Source organism: Pholcus phalangioides, unplaced genomic scaffold, assembly GCF_987345545.1.
Source record: "Pholcus phalangioides strain wild (caught in Gottingen) unplaced genomic scaffold, Ppha-v1.0 ptg000009l_1, whole genome shotgun sequence".
Taxonomy (NCBI): domain Eukaryota; kingdom Metazoa; phylum Arthropoda; class Arachnida; order Araneae; family Pholcidae; genus Pholcus; species Pholcus phalangioides.
Window position 1 is genome coordinate 6,431,913 of NW_028301602.1, and position 20,438 is coordinate 6,452,350.

The 20,438-nt window shown below is 37.6% G+C and overlaps 1 protein-coding gene across 1 annotated transcript; it reads right to left on the bottom strand.

Annotated features, from left to right (window-relative positions):
• Nucleotides 1–12,388: 12,388 nt before the first annotated feature.
• Nucleotides 12,389–13,141, bottom strand: LOC149081680 (uncharacterized). The gene has a single exon (XM_089236969.1). It carries the CDS (start codon nucleotides 13,139–13,141, stop codon nucleotides 12,389–12,391), a length of 753 nt encoding a protein of 250 aa, XP_089093095.1.
• Nucleotides 13,142–20,438: the final 7,297 nt, after the last annotated feature.

Sequence of the window (20,438 nt, forward strand, 5' to 3'; positions counted from 1 at the left end):
CTTACTTTTTTCCCTCGACTCTTTTCCTTATTCTTTTTCTGCTCTCGTACGTCGGTCTCGCTCCTTCGTTCTCATCTCTCAAAAGAAACTGCTTTCATATTCTACACTGACGTATAAAAGACACGCGAATAGAAAATGTTGTGAAGGGATTTTAGATGAGTTCCCAAAAGAAAGTAGGTGGGAAGTAGGTGTATATATATATATACATATATACACCTGCTTTCCAAAGAGCTGTTGCGTTTTCATTTGAGAAATGCGTTCGTGAGTGTTTCGCACAATGGAATGAAACACGTGTTTGAATCCTAAAAAGAAATTCTTATAGCTAATACCTTTTTGAAATTAGATATCTGAGTGTGGCTAGAACCAAAAGTCATCTTCCTCCATGTTCTGAGGAAACTTCAGCGATGTAAATTGATTTGTATGAACAGGGATTTTTGAAACCGATAGCATCGATTTGTTATCATGACTTACAAAAATTCTCTTCTATTTGAATTTCATTTAATCCAATCCAAATTCTGAGAAGGAGTTTTATTCCTCAGTGTTATATTGAATATTATTCGAATGAAGTGCGCATTGCTTTTAAAATGGGTGTATACTCATATCTTCTCACACACCGTTTATATTTTGAACCGTAGGTCATGAATGTATTTCTCCATGATAAAAGGGGTAATGATATATATAAAATAAGCACGTTATTCGAATATTTATTTCATATTGATAATTTGTTGAAGAATATGAAATTGCACTGTAGAATATATATATCATTCCGGCCTGCACCAATTCGTTAGAAATTCCGTAGAGGAGTGCTTACGAGGTGCAAGTACGGTTAAGTAATAGTGTAGAATATAGAACTGTTTTCATTTTCTACACTGGCATGTAAAAGGCACGCGAATAGAAAATGTTGTGAAAGGATTTTACACGAAATCCCAAAAGGTAGTGGGTCGGAAGTAGATTTATATGTATGCAGTAAAACCTGTCTTCAACGGAATCGCAAGGACAGAGATTTTTTCCGTCGAACGCAGGTTTCCGCTTAATAAAGGTTCAATCTTGACATAATGTGTAAAATTATGTAACTATCTCGTATGTAATTTAAATAAAATAAAATAAATTAATTGAAAATACAGTAAACAATTTATATATAGATAAAATGAAGTAATACACATTATATTTACTCTATAATTACTAAATACTTCGATTTTCCCAGAAACTCTGCTTAAACTTCACCACACATTGTTCATCTGAATTAACGACGTTTACGTTCATTTAACTTTCTTTAAAATTTTCAGTGAGGGTGTCAACATCTCTCGTGTCAGGTGTAGCTTGCACATTGTTGTCTATGTTTAGATAATCCTCAGCACCAGAGTATGATTTTTGTTGGTATTGGGGGGACATTATTTTTACTGCACGATCACTGTAAATCTCGGTGATTTTATAATGACGTTTTTTTCCCACCTAAACTTTGCCGCCCGGGCCTTGTGCCTTCGCTTCCGTCTAAACCGGCACTGCTCAGCACTGCGATTATGGAAAGCAGCTTGCATATAATTTTGTGACTCTTACAAATAATCCAACACTTACCCTAATTTCTAACTTAAAAAAACCTGCTTTTCCGGAAAATTTTGTTATTATTTCAGAAAGCAATTAAAGGGTCGAGGGGAGGGGGAAGAGTTTCAGTCCATATAAAAAAAATTCAGAAGATGGAAAAGAAAGTTTTTCTAAAAAATCTGGTATCGCTTTCTGCACATGCCACAAATTCCTTTTCTACTGCGCATGTGGTGGACTCAGATCGTTTTTCCCTTCTGCGACTGTGACTAAAGTCATTATTACCCCTCTGAATCTTTCTTCCTTTATTACACCGGACTGAAAGCATTTTTGCTTCCGGTGTTTTACGTGGTTGAAAGAGATGGTTCCGAGCAATAAAAAACCGCACATATATTAATTTTGATTTGTTTGGCGTGAAACCGTTTCTTCCCCTGAGCCTTCAATTGCGTCGCTACATATCGCTTTTTAAAACCACATCATCAAGTATGGAAATGGTTTTTCATTGCTAATCTAAGGGTCGGTGAAGTAGAACTCATTGACAAACAAGGATAGCACAAAAAATTTCGATAGAGCGATGTAACATTTTGTATGATCCTTTGGACTATTGGTCGTGAAACACTCCATGTCTTTGCGTGAAATTTCCTGTTAACAGGTACAATTTTCCTTTCCGTTTCCGCCTTAGACACGTTCCGTTTGATCAAGGTTTTTTTAATGTGTATTTTGGCATTGGACTCACGAGACCGATATTTTCGTTGACCACCCTTTTCCGTTGAAGATAGGTTTTGCTGTATAAATGTTACGTATACATGATAAATAATGACTGTTTACGAAAATTCGGTAAACAGTCATTATTTATCATGTATTATGCCATTTTTCGCCTGTAAATAACCAATAAAGCACTTCCCTGCAAATATCACAAGTTAAGCATGCTTGGCGACAGTTTTGATATGTTGGCGATGTCGTGACGCCAAAGGAAAGGATTGGATTTTCCGAAAAAATAGAAGGATTCTCTCGAAGCTTTTTCCGGGCCTATAAAGTTGCGCCAAAAAAAAACAACTATGAGCAGTTTGCAGAATTTTATTTCGAAGACGATTTTTTTTTCTCTCTCTCTCTCTTATTAGTGTCGGTCGTGTTTCGTCAAAATCACTGCTTGCGAATACATGTATGTAGCAGTTCTGTAACATAAATTTGTGCCGTCCTTCAAATTGCTTCGTGCTTTGCCATCTCGAGTGCTTGTGAGAGGCATTATCAGGAAAAATATGCATCTGCTTTCCAAGCAATTGTTGCGTTTTCATCGAGAAATGCAATCGTGTGTATTTTTATCAGTGTATTTAAACACGTGCTTGAGTTATAGAAAGAACTTCTTATTGCTAATACTTTTTGAAATTAAAAATTCGAGTATGCCCAGAAACAAAAGTCAAACGTACTCCATATTAGAAAATTTCACGAATGTAACTTGTATAAACAGGGAGTTTTGACACTGATAGCATCGAAGAAAGATTTGTTATAATGGCTTGAAAAAATGTATTAAAATTTCTTCGCGTTGCATTTTACCTAATCTCATTATATTTCCTGGAAGGAGCTCATTACTATTCATTTATTTTTCTTAGAACGAATGATATTCAAATGAATTGTGCATTGCTTTTATAAACGTATTTATGAAGTAATATTCATTGTATAACGAGAACGAACGTTTTCAAATGCTAAGAATCAAAGTAGAGTCAAACAAGAAACCAAAATATATGAATTTTTTTTAATTACTCCAACTCTAATAAATACAAAAGGGATAAATAATTCTTCCTAAATCCAAGTGTTTTGCGTTTCGTTTGACGTTGAAAGCGAGTCTCATTTACATAATTGTACATTGAATAAGCTCGGAACACTGCTTTATCGACATAAATAGTTGAGTTTATTCCATGACCCAATCTGTTGTAGCGGCGAATGCGCTACCTCAGTCTTCGGCTATAATATAAAGATCGACACGATTCTAAATCAGTGGTGCGCGAAATTTTGAAGCGCGACCCATATTTGACCAAACAAATTTTTCTGCGACTCCTACATAGGCTGACCATATCCCGGAAAACCAGGATATTCCGATTTTTTGCTAGTAAATGTGCTGAGCCGAAAGAACTTTTCGGAACGCTTGTTCCGATTTAAATTAGCTGATATTGACTTTCAAAGAGATTCAATTTTTTTTTTTCAATATCATACATTGTTTATGTAACTTATTATATTTATTTTATTTTATTTGTTTTTCGATGTACTTAGTCCTCCTTATGCAAGATGGAAGTGCACCGAGGTGTATGGCCTTGATTGTTGTGTACAGGGTGATTAAGAAAGAATCATCTGATTTCAAAATGATACATGTAGTTTCCTCAACTGAATAAATGAATTCTTTAGTTTTGAAATATTTCTAAATAAAAATGACTCTCTTATTTGGAAGTTTTTATTTCTCGCGACTCTCTTAGTGCATTGATGCGAATCCCGGTTTGCGCACCACTGTTCTAGATCGCCATCTACACATTACCTTTCCGCTGGTCGGATGTTTCTAGCATGTTTTTTATAATTACTACAACCTAAATGATTTTAACTTTGTTAATCGTTGTTTACAAACTCTGTTAGTTAATTGTTGTTAATAAATATTTGAGTATCATTGCCTCGGCTTTTATTCCCTGCATTTGATGCGATAAAAGCATCAAAAAGCCTCAAGCACGTAAAAAAAACCATCTGAGAATATTATGAATTCTTGCCGGATTGGGAGTTTGCAGTATTCCGTTCTTCCCGTTTCACTGTCAAACAACTTTGGCTGGGTTGGCTGTATACGTAGGTGTCCATGCTTACACTATCAAAGATTGGTCCCGCAAAATAACCGAGTAAGACAAAATCACGTAAGAGTATGTTGAAATTAACAACATATACGAAACAGGTGGTTTCTTTAGAAGGATACAAAAATAAACTGTAAAATATATCAACAGTAAAATTAATGCTTAAATTATTTTTAATTATTCCTTCAAACTTATGTACGTCACTTTGCTATAAAAATCAATTTAAATAATACTTTTTTAGTTATAACCGTCCTAAATTATGATGGATGGACTTGTTCTAGTGCGGCCTTTATTCTTATATATCCTTTATTCTTCTTGCCTTTATTCACCGAGATTCAGATGACACACAGTATTTTTGTCTCCTCACAAACTTTTTGGTCACAAAGCCAAATAATTCTGAACACCCCACGCAAATGTGATAAGTCTTTTCTCATTAGGATCATTTATTTCGATTACAATTCTGATGGCATTCTCAAATGTCGGAAAAAGGTTCTTTAGCATGATCTGTTAAGGTAAACTCGTGCGGTTCATCCACATTTGTCTCAACTTCATTCTCAAATCCAACATATTTTTTTGAATAACCCAACAGGGGTAACGCTTGCTATGGATTTTAACTATCCCATGTGCCTTTTACTTGCAAGCTCATTTTTCAGGATAAAATGCAATCTCCAGTCCAAAGTTCACAAGTGCAAAATAAATCATTTTCGTCGAAACATCAGTAAGTCTCAGTCAGTCAGACCAATGTATACCAAGAAAAAAAATGATGAATTCGTTATGATTGGTGATAATATCTTGGAATACACACAAATACAAATATGAAGCCTCAACAGGTAAAATGCCCAACCAGGTGGCTGTGAAAAAGATGCCCATAATAAATATGGATGTCATATACTTCAAAAATACAGCAACTCGATTGGCAATGCAATCATAAAAATTGAAAACTATATATACATGATAAAATATTATGCAATGTCCATAAACATATTTATGGTTGTCTTATTATAAGTATGGATAACTTCTCGATTTACCCCAACATGTTATCGTATTTCTTTTTAAATATGTTGGGGTATGATGGACATAATGACACAATTGCTTGATGGCAGAACATTTCGCAACCACCACGTAAAATTACTAGAATACTCTTCTGTGTGGAATAGCATGAATGAATGAACGCCAGAACTTTGCCACTGGACTTATCCCGTTGCCGAGATCTCTTCCAGCCCAGCTTCGTTGCAGAGTCTGGAACACTCTGCGAACACACAAAAGAAACAAAACAAAAAAAAAAACATACAAACTTTTTTACAACCTATTTTCCCCGGACAATTGGGTACTGTCGCGATTAACAAATTTTGTGGTGATTACAGGCAAGATGGGATTAGGAGTTGGAGAAGTTTCGGGGTTTAGTTAAGCTGAATGTACACATATTAGGATGGAGGTATGTTTTAAAAGCAATTGAGCCCCCATTGGGGATAGTTGAGCAGGAGGGGTGGTGGTGCCAGCCATGCTCCCGTGCTTCAAAGTTATTGGGGTCAAAGTCTAGAAGTTCTGGTTGAATGTTTTCCCTAAACCTAACTGCGTTTGTATAGACTGCTTCCATTTGGAGCTTTAGGTGTAGTGGGCAGTTGCCTGTGATCACTTGGAGTCCGAGCGTAGCTGTTGTGTCATAGGCTCCGGTTATTGTTAAAAGAAATTTCCTCTGTGCACTATCTAAAGCCTGTTGTGTTTGTTTGGTTGGATGCCTATACCAAGCTGAGGCGCCATGGGCCAAGAATCTCTCGACCACCGTCTTGTAGATAGTGTTCCTAATGCTTTGTGAGATGCCCCAGGATTTTCCTGCTATTTTAGTTAGTTTAAAATGGAAGCGAGTCGCTTTTAGTTTGCGTTCATTGATGTGTGATTGCCAGCCGAGGTATTTTTGGATGGTTACGCCTAAATATTTGAGATTGTTTACGCATTTAATATTTTTACCATTAATTTTGATCCTAGGGGGATATTTATTTTTTGTAAAACAGAGAAATTGTGTTTTTTCTGTTGAGATTTTGAGGTTATGTTCATTAAGCCAATTCGAAAAATCGTTAAGAATTTTAGTTGCCTTTGTCGCTAGCTGTGATACATTTACTGACCCTATCACAAAGGCAAAGTCATCAGCAAAGGCTTGGATATGTGCATCTTCCGGGAGGGGGATTTTTAGGGCTTGATTGGCCACAAGATTCCATAAAGCTGGTCCGCTACACGAACCCTGTGGACAGCCAATATCCTGTTTTCTAACCGCCAGGCCTTCCGGTGTTGTGATTAAGACATGTCTATTTGATAGCAGGTCCGAAAACATTGATTTAATATTGTTAGGGAAGGGAGCTTTGGACAGTTCTTGGTTTATTGAGGAATAGGTCAGGTTGTTAAAAGCTCCTTTAATGTGTGGTGGGCCGCTGTGGTGGTCGAGTGGTTATAGTGACGGACTCGCGATTCGAGGATCCGGGTTCGAACCCCACAGTGGTGGTCGGCTGAAGTTGGTTTTCTGTGGTTCCCAACTTCAAGGCGCAAATGCGAGCCGATCTCCCCGTTAAAAAGTCTCGCCACAGAGAGCAACGGTCCTAAAACGATAAATCATTCAATCATAACACTTCACTCATAGGTAGAAAAACTGGTGGCAGATGGCAGCACTACACATAACAAACATTACACAGAAACAAACTTTACGTCAGGTTTCACTACACGTACACGCACATTCCCGCATGTACCGATTCGTTGGGGGGTTCCGCGTGGGGGGGGGGATCCATGATGTTCTTTAGTCAGCCACCTCGTTGGGCAATTTGCCTGTTGTGGCGTTGTATTTGTATTTGTGTATTTGTATTTAATATCGATACTTATAAAGGCGACGTCCAGTTCTTTGCTCTTGAATTCGTTAATTTTAGTGAGTATTAGGTTGAGGGCATCATCTATAGAATTACCTGACCTAAAGCCGAATTGAAGGTTAGAGTTATAGTTTTGAGATTCCAGGTGAAAGTTGAGTCTTTGAGTCAAAAGTTTTTCATTTACCTCCTACGGGCAAAAGGGTTATTGGACGATACGAGTCGATTACATCTGGTTTTTTATCTGGTGTTTGAAAGAGTATTACTTGCCGTATCTTAAAGATGTTGGGGAATGTTTTTAGTTCGAAGCATTTGTTGAACAGCGTGAGGAAAAGAGTTGGGTATTGTTTGTGTACATGCTTGATTATCGGGCCGTCAATACTATCAGGACCGGGGGCTTTGTTTGTCGGGATCAGTTTTATAATCCTATCCACTTCGGCCGGACTGAATGGAGGGTCATTGTAGTTCAACGATGTCATAGTGTTCGTGCTCTGTGCGGTGGACGTGTCAGGTGATGTGGGAAAGAGTTTTTCCAGAATTATATTAGCAAAATCTCTTTGGATTCCTTGTGCATCTTCTCCAAGAAGTTTGGAAAGCTGGGAGGGGATGGTGCTTTTGGATTTAACTGTTTTATATTGTTTACCGTAAGGATTAGAAGCTTTATTACAGAAGTCTCTGAAGGTTTCTCTTTTTGATTTGCGAATTAGTTTATAAAATTTTGCTCTTTCACGTTTAAATATTATATAAAGTCTGGGTTTTTCATCTGGGGAAGCTTTTTGTGTTCTAAGCTGTAGAGCTTTGAGTTTAGTTTGTGCGGCATTTACTTGGGGGGGTCCACCAGGAGGTTTTGATATTAAGTTTGGATGCTTTCTTTTTAAGAGATTTATGGCAAGCCTGGAAAATTAAGTTTTCCAACGCTTCTGTTTTGGCGTTGAGATCCTCCGAGGTGTGTGTGTGGAATAGCATTGTATTAAATATTTTTTATGCACAGACTGAATTAGGAACTTGTCAAATCCACCGAACGGTTTCGGAAACGAAACAAAATCATCGAAATATCGTTTCGGAGAAATCTTTTATCCGTAAGATTCTCTGAATGAAAGACAAAAAAAAAACGAAAAGTGGCACAAAGCTTCTAGATGACAGCTCGAGGCAACCTGCCAGCTGTTGGTGGTGAAATCGGAAGCACGTACTGTATTTCGTGACCCCATAAGCGTAATCAGTATTCGTGGATTTGGATTTCTCTATTTTTTTCGAGTTTCAACGGAACAATAGCATAGCGATACATTCTATTTCTCGAAACTCTATAAATAAATTAATCAAACTTCTACCAATAACAGGTTGGCATTGAAATCTTTCGCTTTTCATAATAAGTTATACTTTTTTCCCCCGCAATGGCAACTGCTGTTACTCGCACCTTTTTAACATGCAATTTCCGATTAAGACTCCGTGATACGTATTCAATTCCAGGACAATGCAGTTAGGTATGGATGCACGCCATGCTTATAAACTCATGATTCGCGATCAATCATAAACCCGTCAGTTTGAACTTCGTGATATTGTAACCAGCATTTTTTTTTCTATGTATTTCTATATATATATATATTTCAGTTACTATTATCACCTAATACCGGGTAAAAACATTGAGTCGCGCAGATTGTTGTTCCATTGATCCGCATATGGCTGCTTTGATCGCTTAATTATCACCGAAGTACAGGGAGGTTATAAAGAAACTGCCACTACTCAGACGTATGCTAACGCCAATTCTGATGGAGGTATTTTGTCGAAACTTGGTATGTGGTATATATGAACCACGATGATTAGAAATATCTAACAGAAAATAGTTTGGTATAATTAAGTACTGTCAGTACAATTAAGTTGAGTAGTGTCACTCTAATTATACTGACACTATTGCGAGCTATGTAGCGCCCGTTGTGGTGGATGTATTTCATTGAAGCTCAATATATACGTTGATTGGACCATGAGCGGAAAAAGATGACTGCGATCACTTTTACACCTGGTGGTCAAAAATTGAAGTTTTTTTATTGAATCTTTCTTTTTCGCCATAGTCCATATACCCAAATTACCAAGTTCTATCAAAATACCTCCATCAGAATGGGCGCTACGTATAGCAGCTTATTTATAATCTACCCTGTATAAAACCAGTGGTGATGAAGGTTCGAAGTAAATTTATCGAGAGGGCACAATGCAGTGGGGTCTAGATGAGGAATTTATATCCCAAAATATTGTTGTAATTATGTATTTCTATCTGTTTCTATATGTATTCTAATGGATGGTTATGATGTCATGAATATATATATGCTAAGCATTTTTGAAGTTGTGGAGCTACCTCGGGGTAGCTCCACAGTGGTAGTAGTCAGTACAACAGATTGTAGTTAGAAAGTATTGTGTTCCAATAATACATTTACACAACTTCGATGTGACAAGAACATTTACACACCTTCGGCACAACTCACATCTTGAAAGTGAATAAAGCGTTAGGAAATTACGCAATGACGAAAGGCCGGAGTTGTGCTCGGTTTAAAAAAAAAGGAAGGACCCGATGGTACTACTGAATTTTTTTTGTTTAATATGTTAAAAGTTCCAGCACAAAGCCGTACAGTGACAGTGCAATTCAGCTTGAGAAACAATCAACGAGATTACAGAAACTAGACGGATCTCTGCTTAATGATATCAAGTATTATCGGCTGCGAATATTGCTACATCTGGTGATTAAAAAAAAAAAACTTTAGAGTAAACTGAAAAGTAATTTTCTCAAATATTTCTTACAAGAAACTAAACAATATCAACTTTTTAAAACATCTGAAACTACACCTCATATAATTCAGAGAAATTCCTGAACGTACTGAAGAACAGTTATTGTTCATAAGGAAAGGTGTGGTTTTTTATCTGAATCCGGTGAGGGGATTCTAACTAAAAGAATTAATAGATGAATTTTTTTTCTTTATTTTTTTAACTTTTTAGCACTAGAAGTATCGACATTTCGTTCTAATTGGAACGACCGATGCTGGTCAAAATGACCAGAGGTTGATTTTCCACTATATGATTTTCGCAATATTTTTTTTATAATTTTGACGTGTAGATATGGGCGTAGGAAAGCATTTTAGAATATAAAACCTTGGAGGATTTCAAATAAATTTTATAATTAATTTTTATTTTTAACCTCTTCGCTGCAAAGACACACGTATGTGTACACTTTTTGACGCTTTTCAAGATAAGACTAGACGTATGCGTAAGGGTACAGAATTAATTAATTAATTAATTTTTTAATTTTTTTTTTCTTAAAATTTATATCCACTTCCAATAAGCGCAAATCAATCGATAAAAAAATAATGAATGAACAGTTTTGGCTCAGGTTTGAAAAGGATAATTTATCTACTTACAAGTTCCCGTTGCAAAACTACTAAACAAATAATATTTGCATTCTAACCATTAGAATTACAATTGTATTCGCACATAAAACTTTCTACACTTTTCAATACCTTTGTAGTGATTAACGATGACAAAATCTATTCAATTTATTTATTAAACTAAAACAAATCACAAAAATCACTACATTCGCATGGAACGGACATACACCTACGCGACAACATGTGACACCTCAACCAAAACACCGAGTGTCATCTCCCGACGGCTTTGACTTCTCTCCCAACCACAAGGAAAGAATATGTATTATATCCGGACGGCTTTAACCGATTCCCCACAGGTAGTCCCCCACCAGCGATAGCGAGAGAACTACCTGCAAGGCAACCTGAATCTGACCCGTCTACCTGAGCGGGTGGTCATGAAAGTTTGGTCCTCGTCACTGGAAGTCTGTTGATCTTTTGAAGTTATTGTTGCTTGCTGATGCTTTGAACTTGTGGTTGCTTGCTGTGAAGTAGTTGTTGCTTGCTGTGAAGTTGTTGTTGCTTGCTGTGAAGTTGTTGTTGCTTGCTGTGAAGTTGTTGTTGCTTGCTGATCGTTAGAAGTTGTCCGCTGATGCTTTGAAGTTGTTGCTTCTTGTTGATCGTTGGAAGGCTTGTGGGCATTGAAGGGCAGGTCATCACCACAGATGTAAGCCGGTTTGACTCTGTCTATGCTTACAGATACTGGTCGACCTTTTATTAGTATTTGGAACACCTTTTCTGATCTTGACAGTACTTGGTAAGGTCCCTCGTACGGAGGTTCTAGGCCTTTCTTCACTCTGTCCGTGCGGAGGAAAACATATGAGCAAGACAGCAGGTCCTTGCTGACAAAAACAGAATGTTTTCCGTGGCGAACAGTCTGTCTTGGGCTTAAATTTTCCATGGTGGTCTTCAACTGATCAACGAAGCTTGATGGATCGGGGTGATGACGACTAGGTACGAAAAACTCTCCTGGCAGCCGTATAGGTGCACCATACACCATTTCCGCAGTTGTAGCTAGCAAGTCCTCCTTCCAGGCGGCTCGAAAACCCAACAGAATCGTAGGAAGTACTGTTACCCAGCGGTTAGTTGCGTGAGCCTTGATAGCGGACTTAAGGGCTTGCCCAGCAACTTTGAGATGGTCGGCAAACTCCTTGGGCAACTAGATGATCGAATTCCCACTTGGCTGCACGCAGCTTGTCCGGTGGTAGCCTGCGAGGTTTTGATGCAACTGGCGGGCCTTTTGCCTCAATGCAGTGTTGGACGTCATGTTTAACAGCATTAAACGTTGCTACAGTCTCTGTCAGTTCAGGGAACTCGGTGAGAATTCGATGAAATTCACTATTGTCCCGGATGCATTTCACTGCTGGGGATGGTACGTCCGCACCAGCAATCTTGCAATGTGAACGAAGTTGAGTGAGTGGATCGATTAATTGACCGCGCCGAACATCTATAAGCAGTCCGAAATGCCGCAGAAAGTCAGATCCGATGATTGGACGTGAAACGGCAGCAACGATGAATGACCAATGAAATGCACGACGAAGTCCTAGGTCTAGTTTTAACAGTCGTTGACCGAAGGTGTGTATGGCAGTTCCGTTTGCAGCAAACAACTGAAGCTTGTCTGGCTGACGTCGGGAATCTTCTTTGCGTAGTGGCAGTACAGATACATCAGCGCCAGTGTCTATGAGGAACTGCACGGAAGATGACTGGTCAGACAGATATAGCCGGAAGCACTCGAGTTTGCCGTCACTCTGAGTATCGAGTGACGGCCCAACTAGTTTCCCTGCTGGTTGAAACTGCAAGGCTGGACACATTTGGTTGCTTTTTCTTTGAAACGCCAGTGGTACCAGCAGTGCTGGTAATTTCTGTCACGACTGCTGGAACGCTGACGAGATCCTTGGCGATTTCTTGATTGGGATCGAGCACGCGTTTCGAGACGCTGCAAACGGGAAGAAATGTCCATTAGAATGGTCTGCATTTGCGAAGCTTCAGCTGAAACCGCATGAATTGCAGTGGAGCTTTCCGCGGCGGCAAGTATGGCATCAGCCATTTCTGCCAATTTATCCAGGATATCATTGGATATCGTTAGTATTTGCTGAACATTTGTAGGCAGCCGCTGGAGGAAAAGATACTTCAAAATATCATCACTCACCCGTTGCCCAGCTTTACTTCGCATTTCCAGGAGAAGGCGTGATGGTTTCCGATCACCCAGTTGCAATCCAGAAATTAGGTCGCGCAACCGCTGTTCCTCCGAGTCCGCATACTGCGTGCACAAACGGTGTTTTAGCGTAGCGTAAGATGTTGCGGTGGGTGGGCTGGTGATAATGTCCCCGACAACAGACAGCTCCTCTGGTTGCAAGGCAGATACGATGTGATGATACTTGGTCACCTCGGCTGTCACTCCTGCCAGAAGAAACTGACTTTCCATCTGCCTAAACCATATCTCCGGATTTGCTCGCCAAAACGGTGGAGCTTTTACGGAAACATGGGCGATATCTGCCGAACCAGTTGCGTTTTCATCTGCCATTTTGTTTTGCTTAAATCCTTTGGTTGCCTGTCCTCTTCACACTATAGGCCACCAGTTGTAGTGATTAACGATGACAAAATCTATTCAATTTATTTATTAAACTAAACAAATCACAAAAATCACTACATTCGCATGGAACGGACATACACCTACGCGACAACATGTGACACCTCAACCAAAACACCGAGTGTCATCTCCCGACGGCTTTGACTTCTCTCCCAACCACAAGGAAAAAATATGTATTATATCCGGACGGCTTTAACCGATTCCCCACACCTTCGTTACATTAGAAACACATTTACCGGTAACATATTTTTTTAGGCATTAAAAATTTATCGCCTGCTTTGTTATTACGAAGCGTGATCTGAGATCGCTGTCTTTTTCTTGATACAGTAGCGCTTGTTGTTGTTTGCAAAATCCTGGTTCCTGAACGAATTAGAGTCTCTAAGCTCTTCAGTTAAATTTCAGCAAGAAGAAAATTAACTTTCCCACAGTTTTATTTATTTTTTCTACAAATCGACCAAGTCTTTCTTGAGGCTACGTTGAATGATGTGGAAAACTCACACTGGAAAATGAATGATATGTGCGAGGAATGCTTTCAAGTCATCTGATCGACACTATACTTCGTTTCGTCGAAAAACTCGACATTTTCGGAACTTTCTCGTCACTTTAAGAATATATTTTTCAATATTTGATTGCATCGAATATATTAGAAGAATATTTCCCTTCTTCTTCCCCAAAAAGACACTGAATGTAACTTTATGTTTAAACGCGTCAAACGCATTTCATATAAAGTGCCTGATTGATTTCACGTGGAATTTCTTTCCGATCTTTTATTTATCATACCTACCAAGGTACTATTATTCTGCTTCAGTACTATAGCAAGTATTGATGGAGGAAAAACAATCATCGTGTGCTCAAATTTCAACTACATAGCTCTCAGATAATAATCAATGATTAGCATCCCTACGTTTTTGGCCGTGTTAGTATTGTTATTTTATAATTAGTCGATCACTAAGTATGGTTTCAATCAGCTGAAGTAAGAATATTAGAAGCAATATAATGCCACTATTCGAAATATTTGCCACTCGTGGCTATGAAAGTGCCTACCGCGTAAACAGTCAAATTGACCGGTGATGGTCCTTCTAAGTATAACTAAAAGTATCTCGACCTTTTTTATTTTACATGTAGGATAGTTGGACACCACAATATTTAAGCATCAAAATTTCACCATTATAAACGATCTGGTTCATAATGAAAACAGAGCGAGAAGATCGCACATGTATCTCGGAAAGATGCTTTCTAGCAGAAAATTTGGTTTGGACCAAATGGAATGCTTTTGCTGGAAACTTAGGAATTGGTGTAAATCTTCAAAATTAACAGACAACACGGAAAAGCAAGGTAAGACGCGACGACACAGAGTAAAACGCACGTACATAATTCAACGGGAAGCAAAATACGAGTCAAATACGTACGCGGAATGTACGAGGACGGGCATCTAGTGTGCATTGCATTATTAACAGAACCCCCCCCCCCTAAAAACTAGAATAACAAGTAGGAATAAGACGGAGCGAATAACTCTCATTGGGAGAAACACGCTGTGTATACACTCGTAGAAACGTTTTAAACACCTAAATGTTTCAAATGTGCGTTCGCAGTCGAAATTCAACTCGTAACATTTTAGCGTAATGTCGTAAATAGCCAACAACATTTTGACAATGAAATATTAAAGGCAGTGAAATTTCCACCATTGTTAATTTAGGTAAACAGACGAAGTATACAATTGTGCGTCTGTGCTTCGGTAAATGAGATAAATCGGTTAATATTGATAATTAAAAATCGTCTCGGCAAGTTTGAAAATGTTATCACCTTTCCAGGCTATTATGCATAATGCCCAAGCGCCGGTGGTGAATCTGATAAACACTTGAAAAATATAATTTTTAACGGTGATTATATGAAATACTCAACCGTACCATGTAAATTTAATAAATACTTGAAATTTATCGTTTTTGCCAGTGATTATGCATAATACCTAGTGTGATTGGTGAATTCGAAAAAAATTCTGAAATGAATCTCGATAGTATGTTTGATAAATGTTCCCCGATATAACGAACATTTATTTGATGAATTTCCCGATATAACGATTTTTTTTCGAATATTCTCCCTGTGTGCACCTCTTAAATGAAAGCGTGGAAAAATTCGCTAAATAGAAGCCATTTTTTTAAATGGAAGTTCGTAATATGCGGATGTAATCATAAAATGTGTTAAATGGCAGTTCATTATACCGGGGTACAATTGCAAAGTTTGTTAAATAAGAATTCCTTATATCGGGGTACACTTGTAAATTTTTTTTAAATAACAGTTCGTTATATCGTGATCCATTGTTGAATTCGTCAAAAGGAGTTAATTATAAGAGTTAATCGGGGATGTTTTAAAAAATTCATTAAATTAGAGATCATTATATCTGTTTCGCACTCTAGGCGACAAATACGGTACCCTTGCATAATAAATGATGGAATTCTGATCGTGCCTACCTTTTATAATTAACTCCATTTGGCGAATTCAGCAATGTACCTCGATATAACGAATTCTTACTTGTATATTTATATATCAATATGGAATGGCATTATGCATAATAAACGTCAAATGATGCTCATTGTTGATGTTCATCTAGATTCCCTTCTCCGCAGTTTCCTCTTTTCTTTATGTAACACTGAATTTTAATATTGATCTTGTCTTATCTGAGTTTTGTATCTTAGACAACTATCGTCATCGCACACATATTATTTATATATACTGCCTACGAAGTCGTACTTCAAACGACCATTATATTTCAAAATGCAAATTATTTTTTTGTAACTCAGGCAATTACTAAAAGTATTTACTAGATTTGACAAGGGTTGCAAAGAGATGCTGTCAGGACTCGTCAGGTTCTCCCACCATATCCCGCACACACTCGTAGAGTATCCAGCTAATATCCCCCATGGGGACACAGCGGGGGCCTAGTGGGACAAATGCGATTAATTCAGCACGATTTACCATGTTTACTAAGGAAACGTCTGTATCATTCATAATCAAGGGTAAAATAGGTAAATTCAGCCAAATTTATCAAATTACCAAAATGGCCAGGATTTACATTTACCTTAGCGTGCGATTATCGAGTGGAGAGTAAAAATGGTTGCGGTACCTCGACTCAATAAACGAAACCAATTGAATAGGAGAAGCCAAAAAAAAAGAAGAAAGACTTCTCTGGGAAATTTCTACAAAGTTTTGTATATTCAATAATATTAATGTTCTTCTTCTTTTTTTTTTCCTTTTCCAGGAGACGTATGATGTCTTCTCCCTCACCAGCATTTGATCGAAATACTATACTCGAAGAGGAAAGAAAGAAAGAAAGTAAAGAGAATGAAAAATAAGAAAGAAAAAAAAAAGAGAAAGAAAAATGTGCAGTATATTTGAGAACAACCATCTGTAAAAAGTAGAAGCGCACAACCACAAAAGGAAGTCGAAAAGACAGGAAAATCTGACGAGTAGGAGATAAATTGTAAGCAAACAAGAACGATCAGTCATATTTGGGAAAGAAGCCAGGAAAACCCCTGAAAATAAAAATAAAAAAAAAGGAACAGAACGAATGAAAGAAAATTTCTTTTTAAAAGGAGGAATGAAATTTTTTGAAGTATGAAAAGCATACGATTTGGCTCCGGAGACAGACTCTCATCTTATTATTATTATGGTTGGAATTTATTTGTTAGATTCTCCTTTTTTTCTTCTTCTTCTTTACATAACTCCAGAAATGCATTTGCTGTAGTATGACTTATCCATAAGAACAGGAAAAAAAAATGTTATATTGGTTTTTGAAAGTGTGTGATTCATCATATATTAGAATAATTTGTATCTATGTTCTGTGTTTATGTGTTCTGACACTATATGATCTGTAAACGATGAGAGGCCAATGACTGGTGACCTTTGTATAGAGTAGACTCTCGACTATCAGGTATCCATATTATTCCGCATAGTAAAAAACGAATACATAATAATTCTGCATAATTTCAAGCTGAAAAAAAACCGGATTTGGGGTGTGGCAACGTGAAGTCGACCATTAATATTCCATGTGCTGCAGTAGCCTCCCTTCGAAACCGGATCGGTTTTTGCGGGGATTAGAGCAAGTGGAGGGACATTGTATCGTGGAAGAGGGCAAAAGGGAAGAAAATCTCAGTCACATCAACTTCAAGGACTTTTGAAAAACTGAAAGCTGTGAGTATTGACGCTTTCGTCTTAGACCCACTTTTTGGCATTTGCATTATCATTTATCAATGAAGAGTGAAATAAGTTTAAATAATGTTTGTAAGACTTAAACTTACATTTTACGCCAATGTTGTGCTTATTTTAAAAGCGTACAGTGTGTGTTTATGTTTCGTCCAATCAAGAATTTATCCTAAAATCCAAACTGTGTCCAATATTTTTATTATTGGACCATTTATTCTTTAATAAATTTGTAAAATCTACAGTTCAGTACATAACAAACATTTATTAAGTATACGCCTCTCAATTTACATGTCAGAACATATGAAAAGGGGAGTGTTTTGGTATAAAAATGACGTTTTTCATGGTATGGGTGGAGATAGGCAGTGAACATGCATAGAACTGTGGCCTTTCCAGTGTTTCTGTTATTCAGCCCACCGTTCATTAGCCCGGAAAATCCAGAGCATTGGCGTACGCATGGGAGCCGAGATTATAGTGTTATTTCACAGGAAAAACGTAACCCCATCCCTTAAGACGATAAAAAATTGACCTCCCCTGAGAAAATTCTGCGTACGCCTATGATCCAGAATATCCTGTATTTTCAAAGAAATCAAACGCCTGTAACCCTGCTCTACTGTTCGGGTCTATTTTACCCGAAACCAAGTCTGCTTCTTTATTAGATAACTGTTTGTCAATGAATTTTATGTATATATATGTTTTTTTGAATTTATGAGACGCAGCTTAAAATCTATAAGGTCGATGTGTTCTGTATTGCTGTATTCAATTCTTCTGTCTTAATTTCGAATTTCCTACCATTCTTACATACGGGTCAATAGGCCCTGAAGAAGATTTTTTTTTTTCAAAGCCTTAGAAGTTTCTTTTTTTTGTGCAATAATAGGAGGATGATTTTTGTTTTTTTCATTGAGACTTGAAATTCCTTATGAAATCATTGAAGAATAGGGTATCCCAATCGGTATTCCGTGGAACCCTACGTGTCCAGAAATCTTCACTAGCAGTAACGAGAAAGAGCAATGAACAGACCGCGGCGGAATAGCTCTTAAGATCATGTTCTAGTCTTACAGAAAACCGGCTGCGTGAGGAGATTTTGATGTTTAGGAAGGCAAAAACTCATCTGCGCGTTCGAATAACGGTCTCTTGTATGCCGAACGAGTGCTCCACATATAAGCTATGAAAACAGATAGAATATTCCTTCCTTGGATCGTATATATGTGCTGAATGGCTCCCTGAAATGGACAGTGAGTGCCAACATTCTGCTAATAGCTCGCAAATGACACCAAGGCAACCAGATAGTGACGCATATGTAGATATTGGTGTTTAGGAAAGGAAAATTCATCTCTGCTTTCACGGTGTGTGTCATTTACGACATATTAGCAGAATTTTGCCATTTCCTAGCATGGAGAAATTCAGCACATATATGCACTCCAAAGAAGAAATATTTTATCTTATTTCACAGCGTAGATGTAGAACACACGTCGGGTGTACGAGAGACCGGGGTTCAAGTCCCCGTGAGGGCAGAGATGAATGTTCCTTTACTATACCATCAATATTTTCTCACACAGCCAGGTTCTTTGCATATATCCCTTATATATTTACATAAGAGAAAAATTCTCTACATTTTCCTACACTTTTGGGACTCCCTAGACTACGAATTTAATTTGAGATGTTCCGCTCTTAACAGAGACTGAGAAACACTTTCAAGTCTCCTAATAAATGAATGTGAAAGGAAGCATAGCTGTGTAAAAGCTTTGTGTGCACTCCGATATTCTGTGTAAACGTTTTGCTACCCCTTGTACATAATTTCTGGGAGTTATAGAAAGTCGTCCTCGTAGTAGCGATTGTTTGAATTGAATGTTAGTGCACACGCACACAGTCGACGTATAATTGTTTTATTCATTTATTCATTTGCGAATGGTTTGGAACTAACATGATATTTCTATAACCAAATTACTGATCAAATTTTTTTTCTCCCTCTATGATATAAAATAATGGTAATTGCGTTATCTAAATGGTTATTTCTATATTCAAATCAAAGCTCACACCTATGCAAAAAATAAATCCTTTGAAAGAACCAGAAAGCGAAGAATCTATACCTAGACCCGAGATCATACGAGCAGTGAGTCAGAAATTACACTTATAATATTGATTTATATAATGTAGCTAAAGTAATTAGAATTTGGAATTGAAATTTATTAAACATGAACACATCACAGTTAACACAGATACAAAACACATATAGTATTAAATTCTGAATATTACACCCAAGAGGTCACACGATACGTCCAGGTTCCATTTATATTTGACATTATTCAAGTTATTATTATGAAATATATACGCATTGGTTTCAATTTTCTATATTGTTATATTCTATTGGTGCAACGCATAAGGATTGTTTTTGAGCTCCGGTTTTATAACTTTATATTGAATTCCAGTTTGTCTATTTTGTCTGTCTGTTTGTTTTATTTTGAATATATATATATAAAGCAGGGTTTTTCTCAATAAATAATAACATTTTGTAAAGGTGAAGATTTTGAGTCTATAATCATTTTTACAGTCCTGGGTCATGGAGATTTTTTGGGATATATTATCAATTACTTTTTTTGTAAAGCATTTTTGACCATGTCTCGATATTAGAGTCATAGCCCCCACCCAAAATTGTTGGCTAAGAAATGACTCAGGGGTATGCACTGTTTGCCAATTTCAGTCGGAACCCACAGGCCACTATGTCATATTTAGGATTTAGGATAGCCCCCACCCCAAATTGTAATAGCATATTGAATAATAGGCAGAACCCAAGCAAAAATATATTGTCCCAAAAAAGAGTCCGCTGTAGTGGTCATAGTGACGGACTCTCATCACGAAGGTCCCAGGTTCGAACCCCACCGTCGTCGCAGTGGTGATCGGCGGAAGTTGGTTTCCGACTGCGAGGTGCGAATGCAAAAGCCGATCTCCCCATTAGAAAGATTCGCCGCAGATAGCAACAGGCGTACGACGCCTGTTGGTAAAAACTTCAAACACTTCACTCATAGTTCGAAAA

Bases quoted from the DNA above. Each gene is read 5' to 3' on its own strand.
- LOC149081680 (XM_089236969.1), bottom strand. From the start codon at position 13,141: ATGGCAGATGAAAACGCAACTGGTTCGGCAGATATCGCCCATGTTTCC.